Genomic DNA, 24,477 nt, shown 5'->3' with positions numbered 1-24,477 from the left:
CTCTGATTTCAAAAATTCAGCCGGAGCACGGAAAGCTTTCGGAAACCTCATCGGCTTTGCTGAACTCAAACGTGACTTTCATCCAGAACCCTAAACTACAAGCACCATAAATGGGTAACACGCAGAGAATTATTCACAAGAATAAAATCAATCAGAGTATACAAAATTACCCAAATGCAAAAGCGATGCATTATTTATTTGTTAATTGCTCCTTTAAAGAACTATGACTTCTCCCCCCCCCCACTTTAGGATAGAATCATCATGCCAGAAAAGAAAATAAGCAGGACTGCCTTAATTTTTTGAGAGTTTGGGTAAATTCACTTCTCCACAAAAATATCTTCTGTTGTAGGCAAATCACTCCCAAGATCTTAGTCGTCTCTATTATAAAAACCAGAACAGGACATTTTCTCAGCCTCAAGGGAACCGACACCTTGGGCAGCAAGACAGAAATAACGCAGTCCCAGGTCCAAATTTAAGGCAAAACTTCCGCCCTCCTAAGGAAAGGCTTCTTAGCTCCTGGGAATTACCGGAAAGGGATTATCACAAACACCGATTCACAGAAAGCTGAGAATACCGGGGTGAGAGCTTCTGGGCCCAAAGCAGAGAGGGCTGCAGCACAAGGCCAAGCAGCAGTCTGTATGCAGAGGGTAAGGTCAAAGCAAACAACGATGGAGCTGGGGAGGGACAGAGAGAAAAGGGGAAGCAAGTATCTCTTCAAGAAGTGACAGGACTACTTAAAAGGCCATTACAGAGAATACCCAGGATTTCTACTTCCCGGGAATATTTTAAAGCGCTGGCATACAAAACGTCCAGCGGATCGATGGGGAGAGGCAGATACCCAGCTCTTTATCCTAGGCACATAGTTCATTTTGCATCTGATAACTGTTGCCTGTTGTCAGGGTTGTTTAATGGGTGGGGGTTTTAAAGGAAGAGAAATTTACAGCTGTTTCACAGAGACAGAGAAGAGATCATTTGCTCTACATAGCCTTCGGAAAGTAATACAGAGAGTAGCTGGCACTGGTAAATGCAGAGTTTCCTTGCCAAAGCCTGTAGCCTTATGAGATTCTCTCTGCATCTCCTCAGCAGAGCTGAAGAAGGTTTGGCTGGAACAAAATTGCTTCTCACCAGCAACATCTGCTACAAGATCTGGAGATCTCTGTCATAACAAAGCCTGTTTTCAGATTCCTGCCCTCCTGTAGGTGCCGAGTGCCAGATGAAGGGGCTGGAATGGGATAAATGGGCTCTGCTGGCACTGCATCCAACCGAGGGGGAATCGCCGTAAGAATGGGGGAACGCGACCAACAGCTCCCTTCCGAGGGCCCATCCGACAAACTCTGCTGCAGCAGAACCAAAGGAGGGTTCGCAGCAGATGCTCTGGATAGACCTGTCAACCTTACGCGGAGCTCATTTGGCAGCTGAAGCAGCGCGGGGCCGTACGGGTACAAAAATAACTTGAAGAATCTTAGGTTGAAATTTTGGCACTGGATGGGATCGCAATTGCTGGCCTTTTAACTGTTTCCTGAATGGTCTCTCTGGCCTCCAGTGGGACGTCTCTGAGGAGGTTCCCACCAGGGCTTCCCTCACCCTGACAGAAAGGAGCCGAACAACTGGAAAACCTGGACTAGGAATGAACAGAACGGACACAAAGCAGAACAGTACAGGGCTACAAGAGGCCGTCAGAAAGAAGCACTGCAGAGGCCGAAGAAGAATCTGGTGTGAGTCACATCGACCAACACCGCTCAGAGAGCCACTGCCCAGAGCCTTCAGGGGCAGAGCTTGTCTCTGCCCTCCATGACCACCACGTGTCAGCTCTGCAGCCTGACCTCTCCCCCCCACTCATGACATGAGGGGGAACATTTAGCTGCTCTGCTCTCTGCACAAAAAAACCAATCTAATGACAGCCCAGGGTATTTATACAGGGTGATCTCCCCAGGGGTGCTGAGACTGCGTCTAGCTTCCCCCTTTGCCTGGAAAGCAGAGCACCTTGTGAACAGCAGCCGGTTGGCCAGCTGGCTGCAGAAGGCTTGCCTCCTTTGGCGCAGCCCACCTTTGGAGGGTGGGTGCTGTGCTGGCCAGGAAGGGTCTCTCAAAGCTAGAGTGCACCCTGCTCTGTCATTAAAAAAAAAAAAAAAAGGTAAAAATCTGACCCATTTGCATTCCTTGATTTCTAAACGAGGCAATGTTGGGGCATCAGTAACAACTCTGTCTTTAGCACAGCTGATCTGGAAGGGCTGCCAGGTAATTAGGTTTCTTGCTTGCTTGAGACTCCAGAGAAAGCCAGAAAGCCCACAGTGGGCATACGGACGGTCACTGCTGTGTTGTAAAACGGGATGCTCACCCATCTGTCCAGAGTCCTGTGTATCCACTCACCCCACCTCTGCTGACAGGCACAGAAGGCCAGGCTAACTTCAGCACTCATAGGTGACGTTGCTAGCAAAGGTTTTCCCCCCACCCACCGTTTTTTACTATAGCAATTAAAGATTCACGTATTTGCTACAAAGCCTCTAAAGCAGATGAAAATTACTCGTACTAGATTTAAATCACCTCATCTTTAGTATACCATCCCAGACATTTCACAACTGCTGGAAAAGGTGTTGACTAATCCTAAACCAAAGCATGTGAAGGTAAAAACAGTGACAAACTTCACATGCCACTCACATGCTCTGTATCAGTGCAACAGCCTGATGTAAAACAAAATCCTCGGCTACCGCTACCACAAGACTTTAAGGTGTAGACTAAAGACAAAGCTGGGGACCTGCTCACCTTCCCTGTGCATGAAGCTAATAGCAACGGGAGAACAAGGAGGGGAAGGGCAAAACATGCTGGATCTTGCCATAGTCATTACTGTGTATCCTCCAGCGTCCTCAGACACATTCCTCCTTTTCTCTAACACCTGACACTGTACCTCCCCACCGCAAATTTTGGGTGAAGCCTTAATAAAGCTCTGACATCCATTGTTAAAACTCACCAACTAAAAATTCTGGGCTTTGGTGCAAGCAGTGATTCAGCTTGTGTGTCTTTTTGGAATCACTGCAGCAAGTCGTGAATGATGTATGAAATGAAAAATCCCTGCTCGCTGCACACAATTCAGATAGTAAAATCTCCCTGGAGCATTAAAAAAAAAGCACTTAAATGTGTCATTTTATTTTTGTCCTGTGCCCAGAAGACTCCCTCATCTCTTCCCAAGAACATGCAGATACCTCAGCTATCGCCAGAGAATAAGAAAGCACACTCGGAGCTAAAGTAGATTGGTTCAGTTCACACACTGTTTCCAGGAAAAGATACAGGAACCTGGAGCAAACCAGATAGAATTATGTTGGAGACACGTTCAGGCCTCTCTCCAAACACACTTTCTTTGGTCATTTTTTAAAGTAATATCTAATCTCATCAGCCTGACTCTTTAACTTGATTGACCTTTGGAGATTGCGTTAGGGAAGCAACAACAGCATGCTCAATGTAGTTAGGATCATGCAAAGAAACTTTTGATATAAATACCATGCATGTGACTAGACATCATTTATGTCAGGACAAATATAGCAACATGCTCTGACTTCCAGCTTTTATTCTTTCTTGCCCCTTTACTGGAATATTTTTCCCAGCCTGCCTTTCGGTGTTGACCTTTTAAATCTGGCAGAGGCAAATGTCTGCTGCCATAATTTAGCCATCTTCTGAGTTGCTGCATGTGCTGCTTTCATCTGTTTTCTAGTGAGCACCTGCTAATATTTTTTCATATCCTTATTATGGAGGAGCTAGTAGAATGTGATAGGACTTTTTTTCTTGTGGTTTTTTTGGAGGGGGGAAGGGTGGGAGGTTTGGCATCAGTGACGCAGAACACAGAAAAAGGTTGGGTTACTACCAGCAAGGATTTCTTCCTTACCAAAACTTCTGCATGCGATGGGCAGCCTCTGTTCACACCCCCCCCACATCCAGAATGACAGAGAATCTCCAGAATTAATCTTGCAGCAAAACCACTCGGTTTGGAGCACACAAACTGTCACTCTTTCGCAATCGCTAAAAAGTGGGGAGTTGTCCAGTTTGATGGTGTTCCCTTTGAGCACAAGGAGGATGGAAAACTGACAGCAAGACTGCAAATCTACGGAAGAGCGATCTGCCCAGATGCAGCTGTCTTGGTGACTGCCTTTAGTTTTAGGAACGGAAAGCAGGGGTCCCATCTAACGACAACTGATGCCTTCTCTTGACAAGTTTTCTTAAATTTGCAATTGAACAATTTTTCCTCCCCAAATATTACTGATGAGGAAGGACAGTTGCCTACACCGGCATCATGCTTCTGTCATCTCTGGCATTTAGAAATCTCAGGGAAAGCAGAGAAAAAGGTGCAGCTGTTAACCCTTTCGCTTCTCTAGCTTCTTCACATAAAAACTAGAGCCATACCTGCTTCTGCCCCTCGTACACAGCAGAAGGAAGAAGGGACTACAGAGCTCACTAGACCCCTGCCACCGAAGCAGGGGCAGATGCAAGAGCTTTGCAGTGCATCCGCCGCCCATCAGCAGCAGCCCCTTCAACAAGCAACACCGTGGCAGGGCTGGGTTAGCAGTGACCGCTGTGTGTTGGGTTGGTTGTGGAGTTTTTTTTCTGCGACAAATCAAGAGGCAGACAGCAGGTACACTGGTAATATCTGGTCTATTCCTTCTATTAGGAAGATGTCATCTTTGGATGTCACCACCCAGTTCAGAAAGCAAGGCACTGCTGGAACTGGGCTAGCACATGGGCTATGGAACCGTGCTTTTCAATGCCTTTTCTCAACAGACAGGCACACCGGGTCTACGTTAGATTTGGTTCCACAAGAGGCCAGCTAGAGCATAAGGATTCAAAGAAGCAGTGCTTTAAAGCATGCGTAAAACAGTGCTTTGAAGTTTGGGAGATAAGAGGGGTGGTTCTTGAGTGCCTTGCCGGGATAGTGGTTTCCAGGGCTTACACTGACAAAAATCACATCTTTCAGTTTAGGCCAGATTTTCTGGCAAACTAAACATGCTTGCAACCATTTTCTAAATTTGTTTCCCTCCCCATCTCATTTTTCCTGCCGTCTTCTTTTTTTTGGGGTGGAAAAGGAATACTTGTCCCGATACCAGCTTTTTCACACTCTGCTAAAAGCAACACTATCTTACTTACATAATATTGACAGTATTGCACAAATAAGCCAAACATGAGGCATGCAGGAGTTGGTGGAAAGAACTAAGTTTTCCAAAAGCACAGCTTAAAACCAGAAGAATCAGCTTATGAGGAGAAAGAGCTGGACTTCAGAAGAAAATGATTTGTGGTGGTTAAAATGCAAGCATCAGACAAAAAAATTATAGAGTGATTGTACGTCTGCTAAAATAACCTTACACATATACACACATATGTAAGATAGATTAAAAGCTACTCTTTCAACAACCCATGAGGAAAACTGTCTATCTACCAACATAACAAGACTATGAGATTAGTAACAAGATTACTTAGGATAGTTGGTTCCAGGGTTACTTATTCAGACACAGTAACTTCCTATCAAGACTGATAATCTGACAAATTACAGTAATTTTTGCAAATATATACTAGCTTTTATTCAGAGTAAACCTCAGGGGTCTTTCAGTAGAGAAGTTATGTTTGTATCAGGAGGGAAAAGAACTGGATGAAAGCAATCATCTGCTTACCATAGCAGCAAGAATTTGTACTTCTTGTGCTCACCTTCAAACTATTTCACAACCAAATTGTTGAAGAACTTGCAATGAGCACTACCACCTACCCTATGCATTTCAGATGTGCTCTTATAAAATATATATGTCTTTTACCTATAATTATGAGATGAGTACTTATTCAAAAGGCACAAGGAATAAGGAGCAGCAGTAAGACGCCGTTATGGCCATTACAGGAAAACGCTCAGGCTGTGCTGCACCTGGAGACAGAGAGTAATTGGGACCCTGACAGGGACACATCAGGGATCATCATGAAAGGCCTCAGAAAAGCACAGAAGACACCCATCGTTGGATGTGTGCTCATGAAGTAGTCGTTGCTCTTTGTTTTGCTCGCTGACTCTTTTTGCTAGGTTCACTCCGCATTATGACTGAATGAGGTAAGGAGGTGCTGGGGGAAGTGCTCTTGGCTAACTCCAGACTACAGCCAGGCTCATTAAAACCAGCACATTTGCTGCAATGTTTGCAGCATTTCCTCTAGGTTTTAAGATTGTTTTAATAAGTGAAATTCTGAGCAGAAAGAGTATATTTTAATTTATTTTTTGGTGCTCCGTTATAAGCATTCAATGTCACGCTAGATTTTTTTTTTTTTTAATACTATATGGAGCATAAAAACGCATGAACTTAGTATCTTCATAAAAAAGAACACATCCTTCTAGAAGCCTGAAGCTGCTAAGTACACAGGACAGGTTCATTAGCACGATTTTAGACCATGAAGAGAAAGTGGATGAAGAACCCAAGGTTCACAAACATCAACACGAAATCCCACAGCTTTTTAATAAAGTGTTGTCCCCCCTCCTACCGCCCACTGTCTCCCAGGAAAACTGTGGAGAGCAGAGCCCATGAGCTGTCAACGGGCTGTAGAGACAAGCCTAGAGTTAGACCCTTAGGTCATCCACCAGCAGTTTCACTTGGGGTGGTGGCATATAGGATTAGCACACAAATAAGCACCCTTTGTCTCGGAGAGAAACAAGACAAGGTCGTTACAGGTGTCAAAACTTCGACTGATGTCCCAGACAGGGCAGCGAGGTGCCTGGCCAGGAGCAGAGCTGTGGGTCTGAGTGTCTGCTGGACCAGGGGGCCAGGGAGGGACGGCGTGCCGTGGGCTGGGGTAACTGCTGTACAGTTTGTAGCACACCAAGAATGAGGACACAGCAATTCAAGACAGGTCTGCAGGCAAGGCCATTCCAATTTTAAATATTTGGCTTTACTAAGGCATGTTTCTAAATTAACAGGCCCTATAGCTTTCAACAGGATTATTCAGAGTACATCATGTCAAGCATGTAGTATACTTTTGCAGGATTAGGGTTAACATTATTTTAGTGTAAAGTCTTCTTAAATGTATCGGATTACAAATTAAATAAGGAAGCCAACAAAAACTAGTGCAGACCAGCTTCTTGTTGAGACTGCCCTCCCCCTTCTTGACACTTTGTATAAGGCAGACACATCAGACTTACAAAGATTTCTTTGAAAAGTTTGGAGGATTTTTTTGTAAACCCAAATCTCAAATCCTAGAAACTTCTGACTTCTGTGTAAAATTTGTTTAACACACATTATAAAGTGGAGAGATGCAATTTGATTCTTTATGGGAAGATGATTTTTTAAGTTTTCTACTCTCTGAAAAAAAAAACAAATTATGTTAATTTTTTAATGCAAATTTTGAGAAAGAGGAGTAGCTCTGAAGATAACAGTTCTGACTTCGGAAAAACAAGATTTATGTAGAAGCAATGATAGTGACAGAAGATGAGACTTAAGACAATAATTCACAGCGACTGCAATCGTTACTACTATCCCTAATCCATAGCCTGTAACTCACTTAAGCTATCACTACCTAGAAATCCCTCCTAAAAATTTACCTGAAAGACAAAGCCAAGTTCAGTGATTGTTACTGGAACTCTTTTCAGAAGTTGATCAGCAATAATAAATTCCTGTTTCTCAGAGCAGATGTATTTAAAGGGGAAGTTAATTATTAAATCTGTGATCTGTGTTTGCATCAACTTTTCTCTAATATATATTTCTCTTTAAGGTATCTGCAAAGAAATACATTATGAAATAAAAATAACATTTATGTTGTCCCATGGTGGAATAATACTGTTCAATGCAGGGTCACAATATAATAAATGCTATTCACTAAGCTAGAACCCGAGACTCTATACATGCTGATATTTATAGCTTGAAAGCTTGTCTTGAACAAAAACCAGGTTTGATTCACAGGCATTTTGCACATTTTAGTATCAAGAAAGAAAAGTGATAACTCCTGTACATAAAGTCCAAAGGTTCAAGCCTTGTTCAAAACAAAGGTGAGATACAAAAGCAGCAATACAAGAGCAAGGGGACGTGGTGTCATATAGCGTCTGCCTTATTAGTCCAATATATTGTCACTTACAGTATATCCACATATTTAACTTGATTTATTCTCACGCACTTACTGTCACCTCCCCAAATGTAGGAAAGATACAATAAAATCCCTGATGTTCTCTGCTCTCCCCCCCCCGCAAATGATTTCATCTTTGCATGTTGTGCAATTCTCACTTTCATCTACTATGTGCCAACACAAGATATTATCATTTTTGCAAAAGATGAAAAGCTGAAATTCCAGTACAGCAGAACGCCACCTCACTCAAGACCTGCAGGAGAATTTCCCAAGGAACATCATTCCAGCGCTGAACCCACTCTTCCCTTTTATAAAAAAGTAGCAATTTTCTGCTAGCAAAAAGTTCCCTTGTGTGGCAGTTTGCTATAAAACAGATAAATAGGGTTCACTGTAATCCCAAAGGAAAATATTTTGCAGTTAATAATTGGGACCATTGTGCTCTTTGAAAAATAGGTGCTAAATACCCTCCAGTTGCTGGTAGCTGCAGTTCTGAGGACTGAACTGTGAACATGCGATACTGGCACCCCGGCATGACATCTTTAGCACGTGCTTAAATTAAGCCTACAACTAAACTTACAGATTGCCACGGGGCTATCGAGATGCTTAATTGTTCACATGCATTTAAAATCTACCTGAACTGGTTTTAGAGAATTAGAGAAGACAGGCCCATGATCACATTGCTAGCACCCGTATAACGTGGGGTGCAGAATTCCCACCGTGATTCTTGCCTAAATATGTGCGCAAGTACCACACCAAGCCGACGCGCAGAGGGCACATGAGCTTGGAGGGCTTGCAGGGTACCTCAGCTGTATATTGTTTCATTTTGATACACGGCTTGCTAATGATCAAATTTGCCTAAACTATTTATTCTGTTTGAGCAATTTATATTTTCACTAGCATGTTGTCAAGATCCGATACTATTTTTGTGAAATTTTGACTCGGGATATGTTTCAGGGGGTTTGTTTAGTTTTAATACCTTTCTAAATATTAGAAAGAAGCAGAACCAGCAGCTTCTGTAAATCAAAGTTTTAGTTATTTCTCGCCCATTACAGACTTCTTTTATTTTGGCCTCATCAAGTACTGCTAGCTCTTCCATCCATCATTTTTCCGGAAGATGTTAACTTGACAGATTCGTACATACATATTAGAAAGATAGAGATTCTAGAGATTACTTAATCAGCCTGTTCTCTTTCAAAATCTGAATTTACTGATATCCATAGCCATTTTAAAAAGTACCAATCACGTACAATGAGACTGAAGTGTCCAAAGGCTAACTGATTCAGAATATGCAAGAAGGTGCCTCAGGAAGGTGTAAAACAATAGTGCCAGAATCACGTTACAGAGAAGTAGGTGTAAAATACGTAGACTCTTTGCTTCAGATATCTGTGTTTGAAAAACTTCAAAAATTCAAGAATATTTTGGCCAGAAAAAAGAAGTACGCTTATGACAATTACTCAGATTTATTTAAAAGGCCATCCATTATCATACTAAGGAATCCCCTGGGAAGTTAGCCATCAAAAAACCAAATGCATTTAGTAAGGTATACTCAAAATATGGATTCTTTCGGATAGTGAGAGTTAAACCTGTTTCATTTAGAAATCATTTTAGTATTGCATACTGCATATTTTGGTTTCCAAATCCACCACAAATATATTTAACCTCAGTAAGAAATTAAAAGAGAAAGCAATTCCTTAAGTTAGGAGGGCGGAGAGCATGTCACAATGTTGTTCACTTCAATGGCCAAGTCTCAATTATCTATTAGGAAATTTTATATGAAATTTCTATTTCCAGGTGAGCAGTATCTGAAGTTTTCACTTTGCTCGTGACTATACTTTTAGGAAAAACAGCTATGCTTGTTACATATTATTCAACATTCACATCAACAAGGAATGCTATATGTTATCTACAACATTTGAAGAATATAGCAAATATAACGTAACAAACTTCAGTAAGAAACTTTTTTTTTTACTTAGGTAGTAGAGACTTATTTTTCATTTTTGGGTAAAATTTCCACAAAAAAAGACTTAAAGTTTCAAACAAACTATATATAGATGCATTGTTTCACATATGCTTCTTGCCAAAAATGCAGAAAGTTTCCAATTAAGCCTTGGATGTCAAATCATGTGCCATAATATAGTTGATAATATTTACTCCTGGAGTAAATAACTTTAATGTGGGTATTATTTTAAACATATTTAATAAAAACACTAGTGAAAGTCACTTCTGAGGAAAAATTCAGCAAGGAAGAAATCGAAAAAGTTGCATTACTTTTTTTAAAAGGTTACAGAAAACACTAAGCGGACCTATAGAATTATTGTTCTTTCACCAAGAATGTTATCCCATCCTCCTGCACTGCAGACTTACCGAGGCTGCCCCAAAATCTCCACTTTTATTAAGCTGTATTGATTTGCTATAAATTGACAAAATCTTTGTAGTAAAATAATTTTCCATCAAAATCCACTGTACTGTAGTGAGGTAATGAAGAGCTGTAGGACAGGCTTTAAAAGGCGCCGTACTTTCATCTGAAAAGTCTCCTGAAATTCTTTGAACATTTCCAGAGGATTAATGAGGTATTTTGACAACACATAAGAAGCATCTGGTTTTCAAGAAGCCTTATAAGAGGGAACATTCACATTCTTGAAAATTAAACTGTGTATTTTAAGCCACTAAAAATAACACAATTATTAAAAATTTGGCAGCTCTGAAGAAAAATATCAGCAGATAGGAGGAAACACAACTACTGAAGAGCGTCAAACTTGACTACACGCATTTTACAGCATTTCAACATGACTTAAACACTAATTTTAACAGCTTAATTGAATGTTTCTTATTAAAAGCTATCACAGATGAACTAAAATAAGAACAAACTAAACTAGCCAGAGTGTAACTAAACCAAAAGCATTATTCTTTGCAAGTTGGGTGGATTAACTGTGCGTACGTGCCTTGCTCTCCTTGTAGTACACCCTTATCCCTTCAAGAACTGTTCAGGTGTTTTGAGGGTTTCAAAACCTTTGGTAATTAGTGGGAGAGAAAGGATTATCGCCTTTTTTTTTTTTAAGACATGCCAAATGATACAATTAATGTAAATTTATGAGAACATTGATTTCATACGTAGCAAAATTAGTACAAGCAGACCATTACACCTACCATTCTTACGTGTATTTTGAAATATTTTTAGAGCCTATTCCTGCAAACTAGTACTCCCTTGAATACTTCAATGCATTGCAACAAGGATATTACTGTATAAATAAGGGTTCAGCTCTACAAAGCTTTACTGAAGAAAGCAGAGCTCTCTTAAGCCTCACTTCTGTAAATACGTCAATATTCCTGAAAATTCAGTGCTAAAATCTTTAAAGATCTACCCTTATTTAATCAAGTTGGGCAAGAAGCACACTGAGGTGTCATTTTGAAAACACCTTACAACCCACTACCTGTGAAAATATCCATACAGAGTATTTATTTATGCATGAATTTAAGAGGGCTGATATCTTGGGTTTTTGCAATACTTAATGTGCACTTTCCACGACACGAGAGAGAAACAGGATCTGCTAATCAGTACCAGGCCAGAAGACACATGAAGTCTCTGTAAGTACTCCTATGTAATAATTTTTTTAAATAATAATTGCCTTCAGAGTGCGAGCAGTAGTACAGGAAAAGGCTGCTTCCTAAACTCTACTCTTTTCAGTCTGCACCCTTTCACAAGCTAAATATTTTACAGAGGCAGCATCTTTACGATGCTTACGGTTGAACACTTTACTTTCTGCAGTCACATCTCGTTATTTACAAGATCTCATCCAATATACGTATTTGAAAAACTTGGCTTGTCTCAGGTCCGCGAACCAGCAAGTGGGGAAGAAAAAAACCTAACGCGATCTGCCCCTTTCTTCAGAAACCGGGATCTACTCATCCTCATAGCTAGTCAGCGGCACTTTTAAAAACTGCAGTACATTTATGACCGAAATCACTACCAAGGCTGGGGGGAGCAGAAGGGGGGTGTGTGTGTGTAGACTTTTGTGTCACTATCCCCAATAAGGTTCTAGATGCCCTAAAGGGCAAAAATTCCATCCCAGTATTTTAGTTTTGTTAATCCTTTTCCTATCACCTGTTTGCCTGGCTAGGGAAATTATGCAAAAAGTAATAAAAGTTCTAATTCAATTTCCATGTTAAGAGATGGATTTAAAAAAAAAAAAAAAATCAGAAACCATCTTCTTTGTGTTTACTAAGAGATATGCACTCCAACATTTAGTGTCATGGAGCTGGAGTTAAAACCAGAAACGGTGAAGATAATTTAGCTGCATGAATGCCTGCTCTTCAGTAAAATGCTGCCAAAATTAAATAGGAATGAAACAGCACTTTGTAGTCATTGGTCGCTCAGCAGGGTTTGCGTAGTTAAAAACCTAAGTGAAAAGGGTGATTGACCTACATTGCTACTAGCTTAGCACAGCTGTACTTTCATATTTTCGCTGCATCCGAGGAAGCTCATTATTTAATACAACTGAGTTACATGTAATTGTCGGTCTTTCATTTTACACTTTTAGGGGCCAGATATTAATCTCCAATGTGCGGCGGGCATTTCTGTGCATCTGGAAATATCCGTGGCTGCCCATACGCATGCAAAGCTAAGAGACAGGATTGCACATAGTTGCAGCTAAAATTAGGAGGCTGCCCAGGGGTAGGAGGACCTCACAAATATGCAGAAATCAAATGAGCAGATGGAACAGAAAGCAAATCCCTTGGCACCCCAAAGGCAAACGCTCTGCTGTTTCCCTATTGTTTTGAGCAGAAGCAGCCCAGAACGCACAACCAAAGCACATTTCACACAACTCATACCTGCGGTTTAAATAAGTAATAACATTCCAGTTAACAACCAGTTTGACATGTTAACAGCCCTTGGGCTGTTAACATAACGACTGGTCATTAATGGCAGTAATGACAGATTTCAAAGGGAATATTGTGCTTGTAAATGGACATGCTGCCATGTCGGAAGAGAGGACAGAGGAGGACAGGCTGATACATTAAGATGTCACCGTACAGCTCTAGAGGGAAACAGGGGGAGAAAAAAAAAAAACTTCCTGCATATTTCACTTACTGTAAATGGACTTGAAATATCGGCGTAAACCTAAGTTCCTTAAATTAAGTCTTCACTTTCCAACCCAAGAATGTATAAGCAGGAGACAGAAGCCTGCAGGGGAATTATACTCTGCATATCATTTTCACAAAGTGTGTTATTTCTAACATCGAGTCCTTTCTTTACTCAAGTCAGTTCTCATCCTCGTTAACAAAACAGAGTTCATTCCTGCTGTGGCCACCCTAATATCCTTGGTGTCACGCACCACTTCTGAAACCCACTGGGGAGACTTACATGAATCAGATTCCAGGGTAAAGCCTCTCACACCCAAAGCATCTTCCAACCTCATTACCTCATTAAAGATTTCTTCCATCCCCTCAACCTGCCTCCACCCTGAAGAAAAAGGTTTTAGTATAGTAAAATTAACCAATTTTACCAAAGGAGAGAGCTAAAGCAAAGCGAGTGTTTAAGTTCTGAAGATACAGAGTATTTATAAAAAGCTGACCGAATCGGGTACCCCAGGGCTCAAACGCAGAATGAGAGCATGCATCAGGGCCGAGGGAGGGTTTAGTGTTTTGGCAGGCATCTCTGAATGAGAGATGCTGGAAGTGCCCTTATAGATAGCCAAAGACACAATCACACAGTTTTGCAAATTTAACCATGGAATTTAAAGCACCCAAACTGGCTACATTAATGCTTATAGAGTCTACGGAATGGCTGTCTTATTGAAAGACATAATGAACGCAGAGAGACAAGTTAATAAGCAATTTTACTCTTTATAGTACCGTGCAAGCCACATATCCTCTAGAGGGCACCACATAAATTAATAGGAAGCTAGAACAGGTTTCTATGTAGCAAAGACAGCCTTTATGGCTAAAAAGAAAAAAAAAAATTACGAGGATAGTTTGAAACTGTAATCGAACCCTAATCTGATCATTAGTACAAAGTAATTTGTTCTTTAAATTCATATCAAGTGGGTTGCTAAATATGAAAGCTTATTTGACTACAAAGCTAGAGAACATTTAACTAGTTTCTCCATTAGCATTAAAAAGATCACTTTTATAGGTTCACTGCATAACTAAGTAGATAAGACGCAATGAGGCAAATGACTATCTGCAATTACCTTAAGTGCATCAGTTTGAAGTTTAGTGTAAATACCAAGTTTAAATCTATGCACTCACAAGAATCACTAAAAAAAGGCTCATGACAAGATAGCTTCATTAAGACTTGATAAACCCAGAGACAAAAATCAGAAACATCTTAAAACCGATTAAAGCATTTCTCATGTATGCTGGTTTCAACGGTGCAAAAGTAAATATCGCATATGAACAAATAACTGAAACCCCAGTTTTGAATGTGGTCATGACAGATAAAAAATGGTCTCCTTTCTCTGAATCACTCAGCATGAATTTTAACAATCTGTTAGCAAAATATTTACTCCTGTTAGACCTTCAAAGACCAGAGAGCAACAGCGTGTATGTGTGCATCTGTGCAAGGGAAATGCTTTTCTCATATCTCTACTACTAGATCACTTTTGGTTTTGATTTTAAACATTTGATTTTAAAACACTGGATCTGCTGTACTAGCGCTTGTGACATTCAGCAAGTTCAAAGTCTCCAGTAAATCTGGAACTCCGATCAAACAGCCACAGCAGAGTTTTCTCACTCCTGCAGGCACTTGTAGCAAGATTCTTAAAATGGGGTATAAAAATTAAGATAAGTGTTACCTTCCCCCCAGAAGCTGATCCAACCTCTCTCTAGACACACGCTTTCAGATCACAAGTGACCTAGGTTCATGCACAATTCCCTTCTATTCAAACAGCTCCCTGTCAGTTTTTAAAAGAAAGGTTTTGTTATCTACTTTTTTGGCGGCTTTAATACAATGGCTTTAAGATGCAGACTCTATGCTAAATTCTCAGCACTCTAGCTTGTGTTCACAGTTCAGAGTTTTAATGGGTAGCAGAGCACTTTCACCACTAAGTAGTCCAAGCCCACACCTGAAGAACCTGATCTGCCTTGCAGCCCGGCTCAACCGACACACAATGCATTTGTGAAGGCTTTTGTTCCACTCTAGAAAAAACAGGTTGTGACGCAGGGAGCCAGCGTATCAACAGTTGTTAACACTTCAGCCTTGATTCCCGTTCCAGCCTACCCGTGCTGTACAACCTGGGAACCGATCAGTGTGTGGGAACCTCCTACTTGGTACCTGTGCTTAAACTGAACTTGTAAGTTAACGCATTCAAAGAGAATTCTAATTTTTCCCAGATGTATTACTGACTTGAATGTCCCTTTAAAAGGAAAAGGCTTCACTGCAGGGGCAGGGGAGATATTCCCAGAAGTTCACGTTAGCCTGGAGCAGCTAGTCCCATTAGGCCTCCTCTACGGGGAACGGAGGGAGGAAAGGTGCTCCTATAGGAAACAGGTGCTATGAATCACCCCAGAGGAGCCTTTTCTTTCTATTTACTATTAAGAGCCTAGGGAGACTAAACTTCCCGATTAAACTTAGCTCCTGCAAAGTAGTCCTATTTATTCATATACAGAAATCTGCAGAAAAACTAGCCTGGTGCTGCTCATCAGCACTTTGCCACCAGTTCTACCTCAAATACTTTTGAGAACGTAGGTCCACAAGCAAACAACAACATGGAAAATCAGGTGACGATTTGCTGTCTGAGAAGAGACAACAGGTTACCCAGCATCCCACCCAGGTCACTGAGCTCAGTCAGGACCAGAGTGGATGGGAGCCTACCAGCTACACGGTTATCCATCACGGGGAAGACAGGTGGGCATCTTGGTTCCAGCTTCTGACAGCTAAACAGCAACATTCATAGAAGCTACCAGTGCCACAAATTAAATCCCTCTGGCAAATGAAGAGGATGAAAGTGGGTAAGTGAAGACAAGAGAAGCACTCCTCACCTACCGAGTTCACATGCTGCACCGGAGGTGGTGAAAACCACGCGTGCGGTTTGAGGCCACTATGCCCAGCCACCACCGTGCCACGAGGAAGAGGAGGAGGAGGAGATCACCAGCTCCCCAGGAGCATACTGCTGTGGGAAGCGCAGCAGGTTTACACTATTCTCTTCCTCCTCTGAGCACAGGATCCTAGTAGTAGCATCAGAAAACTGGCAACTGCCTGCATGACCTGGTTACATGTACTTTTCAATTCAGGTTTTAGTTTTATCTCCATACTTATTTCTCATCCCCCACATACACTTGGCCTTGCAGGCCTTGGGTACCGCTTATGCCACAGTGACTACATGGGAAGGGCCGAACAGATTTAGCAAGTTTGCCAGTGAACGTAAGAAGGACGTGGCCTACCTCAGATAGTCTCTGCGACAAAGGATAAGGTTGGCTTTGGTGTACAAGGTAGAGCCCACCTCCCCCAGGCGACAGTCACAGCAGGCACATTTCAGGCAGTCTTCATGCCAATATTTGTCCAGGGCCTTTAGAAGATATCGGTCTTTAATCTTACGGTTGCAGCCAGCACAACCTTTCGGCTTGGTGTCTGGCTGGACTGAGAGCATTTGTATACCTGAAAGACAACAAGACAAAAGAAGAGTGAAAACAGATATTCTCTCGAGTGTAAGTTCTGCCCCTTCCTTCCTCCACCGCGCCGCTCCCCCCAGCTCGTGAAAAAGGCAATCGTGTAGATAGGATGAAATAACCTAGAGAGTCCACAGCAAGCTGAAAACAATGTTAAAACAAATTTGAGAGCAGAAGCTTCCACTGCTGTAAGTTCCACAGCTTCTCTTTAACACCTTGTTTACCTGGTCTCTTTGCTGGAAAGAAATAGGATTAAAAAATTAAAATGAAAAATTAAAACATTTCCGTTGAAAAGTCATCCACTTTTGCTCAAAGTATCCAATGATTAGCAACCAAACATTTAAATAAACAGCATATCTATGATAGCAAACATAGCTAAATCTACATATTTGGACCTATTTGCACTACCTTTATAAAATATAAAAGCACTCCAGATGGTAAAGAAGAAAAGACTGAAGCTATTAGAGGCACAGGGCCAGAGTTTCAGGGAGGTTTGACACAGACATTTTGGTGCTGGTGGGGGGCTGTTTTGTTTTTTAAGATTTCAGTTCTTGTTAGACACATGAATGAAGCAATCGGATTTCCAGAAACTTCAGTACCAGCATCTCTAGTTACAAGCTGCAGCGTAAGAACCTTCTGAAAAATCTGATTTTAAATAATCTGCACAAGGTTGGAGAGTTGCTGGCTTGTCAAGGAAAAAAAAAATACATAAAAAAACCTCTGCCCCACTTTCCATACCCAATTTTAGCCAACAGCTCGTTTGGGACAAGGAGTACAGTAGTGTCCATGAAGTATATATACCTTTTGATGTAATAGCAGAGAGCATTAAATAACAACTCAAATGCCTGAACCACTATTTAAGGGAAGGGACTGGTAAGAGCGGAACACAGCTGAGCGATGGTACACAGACTTCCAGAGACCCATACAAAAATCAATTGCCCTCACTTTTACAATAAATGGGGAGAGAAGGTCCCTGCCCCAAAGTGCTTACAGAGTGGTCTCTCTTGGTTAATTGCACAAACTGCCATCTCGTTACACTCAGACCAACTCTCTGAAAGTGATTTCTTCGAATAAGCAAAAACACAGCCCTGCGGATGCTTTGTTGGACTTCAAACAGGCATCAGAGAGAGAGAACTGACACGCAATTCGATTATTAGGTTCTCTCACTGTTTTAAAGCCAATCAGAGATGTAACTTCAAAAAAATGCTACTCATTAGAGTACCTCTGAATATTACAAGGAGAATTTGTCAAGACTAGGGAATGAATGCTGTTGCCAACAAGCAAAGCCTACCCCAAAATTCAGGGTATGGCACCCTGTTATTATGCAGAGACTGGGAAACGTCAAACAGAGTCTCGTAACAAAGAAAAGAAAATTCAAGAGCTCCTCATCAAGAAAGCTCTACTACCTACTGCTAAGCAAGCTTTACAGACCCAGCTTCTGCCAGCGGCTCTCAGCTGGTGCTGTAACACACCACGACAGACAGGCAGGCTCGGGGAGCCAGAACACGAACAAGTTGGGGTTTGGGTTTTTGTTTGGTTCGGGTTTGTTTTTTTTAAAGTGCTCATAAGGAAAACATGAAAAGCAGAATAACCCTGGAAGCAGTGGTACCACGTGCCTTTATGTGCAATGAAGACAAGAGGCAAAACGCTCCGCCGGCTGAGGCGTCCCGGGGATCTGTATGCATACGCAGAACACATTGAATTTGTGTGGACTGCAGCGACTGCAGAGCCAATTAAGTGACTTTCCAGGGCTACCAAGCCGAACTCCAAAGTTTCACCTGCGAAGCTGATCACGGAATTTGAAATAGTGAATCTTCTTGCGACACAGGAGCCCAGCAGCCCTGCTCCCCTCCTTGCCATAGCGGGCACCACCCCAAAGTGCCACAGCAACGCTGCTGCTTCACATCCAAAGCTTGCAGTGAAAGTGCAATGTCTCTATTTTTCTACCGACAAGCACAAAAACCGGCATTGCTGCCTTCCCATTACGCTCCAGTCAACGCTACTTTCAGAGCTCCTACGCCACTTGCAGACTCGCAAGACCTGTCTCTCGTTCACAAGGGGGAGGATGAGACCCACCGACCTGCACAGGGCTCCACAGTAAGTCTGTGGCACATCGGGGAAGGAACGCACACCTCACCCTGAGCAAGCACCACGAGACACAAGCTGAGCCTCTGCAGTATTTTCAATTGCCAAATGACTCCTCTGAATCCAGGGTACACACACGAAGCAGCAAAATAACACGGCTACAAAGAACTGACTAAAGGCAGAGAAAATATCAGAGATTTTTGATAAAGAACCTGTATCAGCCTGTAAAGGGAAGTCCTGCTGGATCTCCAATACCTTCACTTGGTCAAAAAGCCTTAATCTGGAAAGTTGCATATCACAGTAGAGTGCAAATACCTGCTAAGTGCCAACCACCTCCTTATCCCCAGCCCCTCTCTACGGCTACGCAAAGGACAAATCCATAAAATCAGCCACGGTTTCTATCAACTTTTTGAAACTCAGTAAAAAAAGTTCAGAAGCATGAAGGGCTGTTCTAGGACTTTAATCTTTAGCTCGAGGGAAACCAGGATAAACTAGGAGCTAACACAGTTACAGGTTTTAAAGAGAAAAATCTTAATGTAAAAATTTTGTCGCCTGATAAGGCAGCGGGTTAAAGCGCTGAGGCTGACAGTCTCCAATCCAGGCTGATCTACTGTCCCGCGCCGTCTGAAGGGAACAAGGTGCCACAGAAACACGGCCCACCAAGTGAATATCTGAGCAAATTGCAGTAATCAAGCCTGATAATTGCCGAGGTGCATGCTACAAACGCAAAGTTATCGCATCCTTGCGCAGCCTTGCACATACCCCTGCACAGTTTTTGAGACGTTTGCTACATCAGGAAAGTAGACAGAACACTGACATTCACGTTGGTTAGCCCAAACCCTCCTTGTAGAGGCGAGCGAAGATGGGCAGACAGCCCAGGGAAGTAGCGTTAGCAACCTTGCATGTCTGTTTTCCTGAGGATGAGAGAGAAGGTGCTGCTGACATCCCACTGGCAGCATCTTCAGATTAGGGATTCAATCTGCAGCAGCTTCTGGAGGGAAGGAATGCTTTTCTCCTCAGACAGATCTGATCTTTTCGCACTTTACTTGAGATTAAGCTGCTTCTATTTTAATGAAAGTTAAAAAAAAAAATCCCTGAACTACTACTTCATTATAAAAAACGTTACTTTTTTTTAACTGTAGAACAGATCCAAACAAAACAAAGCACAAAACAGCACTCTAAGAAGTGTTTTACATATCTCCAAATTCTTTGCACATGCCCTTTTCTTCACATGCCCTGGATTAAATCACTGAATTTTGAAAACACAACATGTGATTACTTCTTTCTGTACAGTGTGAGCAAGCCACCTTAATGCAGATCACCTCCCAGACCATCTCTCTTCCCTTTAATGTTCCATAAGATCTCCAGCGCAGTTATACTTATCAGATACGCGCTCGTATATTTTTAGCTCTCTCATAATTTGGACATAAGACTACCTGCAGCTTACTGTCAGCCAGCTTTTCACAGGCTATGGTTTAAGTACTGATTTATTCCTTAGGGCGAAGGAAGGACCCTTTCAGAGGCTGACAGCACCCACAAAACCCTCCAAACTGCTCGCTGCTGAAATATCAGGCAGCGGCACACAGCACTGCTGGCTGGCTGCCCTCCTCTCTCGCTCCCCCAGGAAAGCAGAACTTATGGAGCACTTCCGAAAAAAAACCATACAATTCCCCAAGTGCTATGCCCAGGCTGTAAAAAAAAAAAAAAAAAAAAAAGAAATCAAACCCAGCTTTTCCTTCAGTTCTGCAGAGTCCTACCCATGCTCTGCATCACAGAGCAGATCTGTTCTCAGAACTGAGAAATTTCAGTGCCTAGTCTGTCACTGTCAAAAGAACCCTTTTTATTTCACCCCAATATGCTTTCAAGGGCTTCCTCTATCCTTCCCTCCCTCCCTCCACCCCCAGTCCCCAAGATACTGCACATAAACTGCAAAGCTGTGTCAGGAATAAGACTTCTTCATCACTATCCACCACCTTTCGGATTTTTGAAGGCAGAACTTCATAACCTGATTTACAGGTTTCTGGATTTCCCTCAGTCTCCCAAAATAAGTTCAACACAACTGATTCCCACCCCTTTTTATTAAAGTGTGATGAAACACTGTCAACCAATTTGTAACTACGAATTTCACGATGAAGAGGAAAGACTGATGGAAAAAGCTAAACTAGGCTCCTGGAAGAAGACAGAAACAAAAATTCATGTCACTGCACTCATCACCCTTCTCAAAAATCAAAGGAACTGAAGATTTGAGATAATGAACTGTATTTTGCTAGTGATGCAGTAGCATCTGTAAGCAGGATTGGTCCCTGCTGGCGCTGAGTGCAGCACAAGACCCTCACAACTCAGTTTCTGGTTTGTGGTACAGAATGTGTTTGAAAAGCACGGTAAGGGTGGAAGACTTGGATGCTATTATGCACCGGATCACTTAAACTTTGAAAGACCACTCTCCCCTCCTGCTTTGCAGAAGCACACACACGATGCTACCAAGGACAGTAGTACGTACAGCAAGAAAAGGAAAACTTGCCTCTACTTTAAAAAAAAAATAATTAAAAATCAGTTTGGAGCAAATTAAGTATCAGTGCCCTGATCTCTGAAAGGCAGCAGACTGAGAGACAACATGCAGTCAACAAGAGAGTTACAGATCTAGTAGAAGAGGAAAAGAATACTTTTCAGATGCTTTCCCACCTTGCAGTTTCATCCTAAAAGCATTCAGAGCTCCAGTTATTCAGGACAATACACAGACTTAAAAAAAAAAAAAAAAAAGTTAAGGTTTCAGAAGCTAAGGAACATTTCAGAACTCGCATGTAGCGCATCAGGAGTCGTAACTAGTTTTAGATTGGCATGTAAATTGTTCTGTGGAAAATTCTTATTGCCTCCGAGACCCTGCTATTCTGAGTTATTTGACAGTTTAAGGGAAATCATAATTAAAAAAAGAGACATAAATAATAGCCTGTGCAGTGTGGTGCACAGAAATAAGTAGAACCATTTCATTTAAACTCTGGTGAGCTTTTAATTGCCTGGATTGCATTGTGAACCAGCCTAACGGTTGATTGCCTCCATTATGCTCTCTTGTTCTGTGCCATTCATCCGCACAGTCTCAGCTTCTGTAGTTAACACAACAAAGTAACCGCAACTCCATAACACTCAGGGTTTAAAAAAAAAAAAATAAGAGTAAGGACTTTAGTACTCTGAATACAGTCTCTTCTGGATACTTTGGAGTTAATTTTCCATGGTATGTAACGAAACTTCACCTTCCTGCCCCTTCTTCTGCAGAGAAATCTGACTATTTTCTTTATCATTTTTGATTTTTGTTTAAATAAAGGAGGTGTGTTGGGAAGTGGATGGGGGGGGGGGGGGAAGATGAGAGGAGAGGTTAGGTAAAAACTAAAAATGGGAACGCAGTCCCACAGCTGGGAGCAGTGATACAGATTAAAAGAATTTGGCCAACACGGCTAGCCGCTTGCCAAGACACACCAAACAAAAGATTTCCCTTCTTCTTTCCCCTTCTCTTTCCTGAAAGCGAGATTGGGCCTAAAAGCTTGTTTCTCTCTGTTCACTGGCCCAGAGCATCCCTGCAGGCTGCAGCCCCCTGAGGGACAGCACAGCACAGAGATGTGCCCAGATCTCAGGGACGGGAGCCGCTCCGCTATGTCCCTACCCCCTGTTTCCCCCCCCCCCCTCAACCCGCCACCTCTCTCCCCCCAGCCCCCCCACTCCCTCCCTCCCTCCTGTTTCAGAGCAGCGGTGCTGGGAACCAATTTGATTCCCTTTTTCTCCAATGCAGCTGCAAGGCTCAGAGATACTGACATTTTTCCACTCTTATCAGTTTAATTACAGTTACCATGGCAGCAAAGTGCTAGTGCTTGGCAAAGGCCAACAAGAGATTTGCAAGACTGAGTTCAATTTTGATGCAGCTCACATGCAAAAATAAAATAAATAAATAAAGAAGAAACATGAGACTCCGCGACAAAGCATCCCTTTCGGAGTTGGACGCTCACGCCTTTTTGTGCCGATTCCCTTTCCACGGGGCGATGGGGGGGGGGGGGGGGGGGGGGGGGAAGGGGGGGTGCCGGGCAAGCATGTCGCGATATATTTGTCGCACCGAGCGAGACGCATGGCTGGCGGCGGCGGTCCCGCGAAGCGGCCCGAGGAAGCGGCGTTCGGGGTCTCCCTCGGAGCGCAGGCAGGCGCCCGGCACCGGAGCGGCTCTCGCCGTGCCCCCCGCCATCTCGCACCCCCCCAGCCCCGCCTCGCCTCGCGCGGAAGCCGCAGCCCGCCGCCTTACCAAAACTTTTCTCCTTTTTCTGCATGAGTCGGTCTACGGGCGCCCGGAGAGCTGCTCCTCCTCACCGAACCACCGGATCCCGGCAAAAGTAGCGAGCGCGTCCCCAGCGGGGGTCGGGCGGGCGCGAGCGCGGCCCGGGGGGGGTGGGGGGGTGTTTGGGGGGGGCGGCGGAGCGCGGCGGAGCCACATGGTCCCCCCCGCTCTGCCCGCAAGCCTGTAATCCCAGCGGTCTCCCGGCTTTGTTGTAACAAATGGGTTTGATTAAACTGTCACACGCGGCGTTAGCGTACCGCATCGTGCTCGGTACGGGGGGGAAGGGGAAAAAGAAAAAAAAAAAAAACCAGCAAGGCTCTCAGGCAGAAGTATTATTGCCCAACGCCAGCCCGGCCGCCCTTCCCTCACGCCGGTCCGGGAGATGCTGCCCGAGCCCGGAGCGCGCCCGGCGCGTCCCCGCCGCCCCCCGGGCCGCCCGCCCCGCTCCCGCCTCCGCCCCGGCCGAGGGGTGAACCCGGCACCGAGCCCTACGGCTGGGGGGGGGGGCTGGGGGGGGGGGGGGGCGGCGGGGGGGTTAAAGCCGGGGAGCGGGAAATCAACCGGCTCCCTTGGTGACCGAGAGCGCGTTTTGAGCAGCTCTGGAAGAAGCAATAGTAATAATAATAACAATAATAACGGGGGGGGGGAGGGGGTGTGTGTGCTGCAATTCATTGTTAACTTTGCCTGCTATTTCTCGAGACAGACAGCCGGGTGGGTTTCGCTCGGCATCCTCCGCTTGCATGTATTTCATGTCTCATCATAAAAATAATGAAGCCTCACATGATTTAAACAAAACCGTCTCAGCAGAGCCGCGGCTTGAGCGAAAGTTGCAGCGCGGAGACGTGTGTGTGTGTATTGCAGCCCCGGCTTATGACTCAGAGGCGGGAGGGGGGGGGGGGAAGAGAGGGAGAGAGTGATGCAGACACACATACACAGATGACCCAAAGCTTATGTACACAGTTGCCTCACTTACCTTCTCAATTAAGCGATACAGGGGAGGCAGTTCAATAAGCACAGTGGCTGCTTTGTAGCTCTTCTCCTTGGGAAAGGTCAAAAAGAAGCATTGTTTGGGGGAAAAAAAAAAAATAAAGAGGGGGTGGGAGAGGTGGGGAGGGAGATCGCTATTCTTTAAGTTTAAAATAATGAGGTCCTCAAGGATCCGCCAAGTAATTGTGTTGACCGCATCCGAGCTACAGGTGTCCTCCTTTTAGTATCTTGCAGTCCAAGGCTGTCTGTCTCCGTCCTGGCTGAAGACAACTTACCTAAAGCAGCGTGTGAGGAGCCGAGTTGAATGAAGTCAGGGCTTTATCAGCTGCAAAACGCAATCCCTTACCAGCCAGACATAATACAGCAAAAGAAAAGGTCACTCAGTTATTACTGAGCCAGCGGAGCCCAGGCAGCTCTTG

At 43.4% G+C, this 24,477-nt stretch overlaps 1 protein-coding gene across 6 annotated transcripts in view; it reads right to left on the bottom strand.

The window, feature by feature from the left end:
- The window catches only part of LMO3 (LIM domain only 3), a 64,717-nt gene that overhangs the window by 37,067 nt on the left and 3,173 nt on the right, over positions 1-24,477 (bottom strand). For 2 of the 6 annotated variants that reach the window (XM_075440382.1, XM_075440389.1), the window contains exon 2: positions 16,447-16,660. In XM_075440382.1, the coding sequence (XP_075296497.1) occupies positions 16,447-16,652 (206 nt within the window). In that variant the 5' untranslated portion in view covers positions 16,653-16,660. Of the gene's footprint in view, positions 1-16,446; positions 16,661-23,038; positions 23,283-24,044 lie in introns of those variants that run through there. The other 4 variants (XM_009942999.2, XM_075440360.1, XM_009943000.2 and 1 more) reach the window with 4 other exon arrangements.

The sequence above is a fragment of the Opisthocomus hoazin genome, chromosome 1 (assembly GCF_030867145.1).
Source record: "Opisthocomus hoazin isolate bOpiHoa1 chromosome 1, bOpiHoa1.hap1, whole genome shotgun sequence".
In the NCBI taxonomy this organism is placed as follows: domain Eukaryota; kingdom Metazoa; phylum Chordata; class Aves; order Opisthocomiformes; family Opisthocomidae; genus Opisthocomus; species Opisthocomus hoazin.
This window is presented reverse-complemented; position numbering and strand designations above follow the sequence as displayed.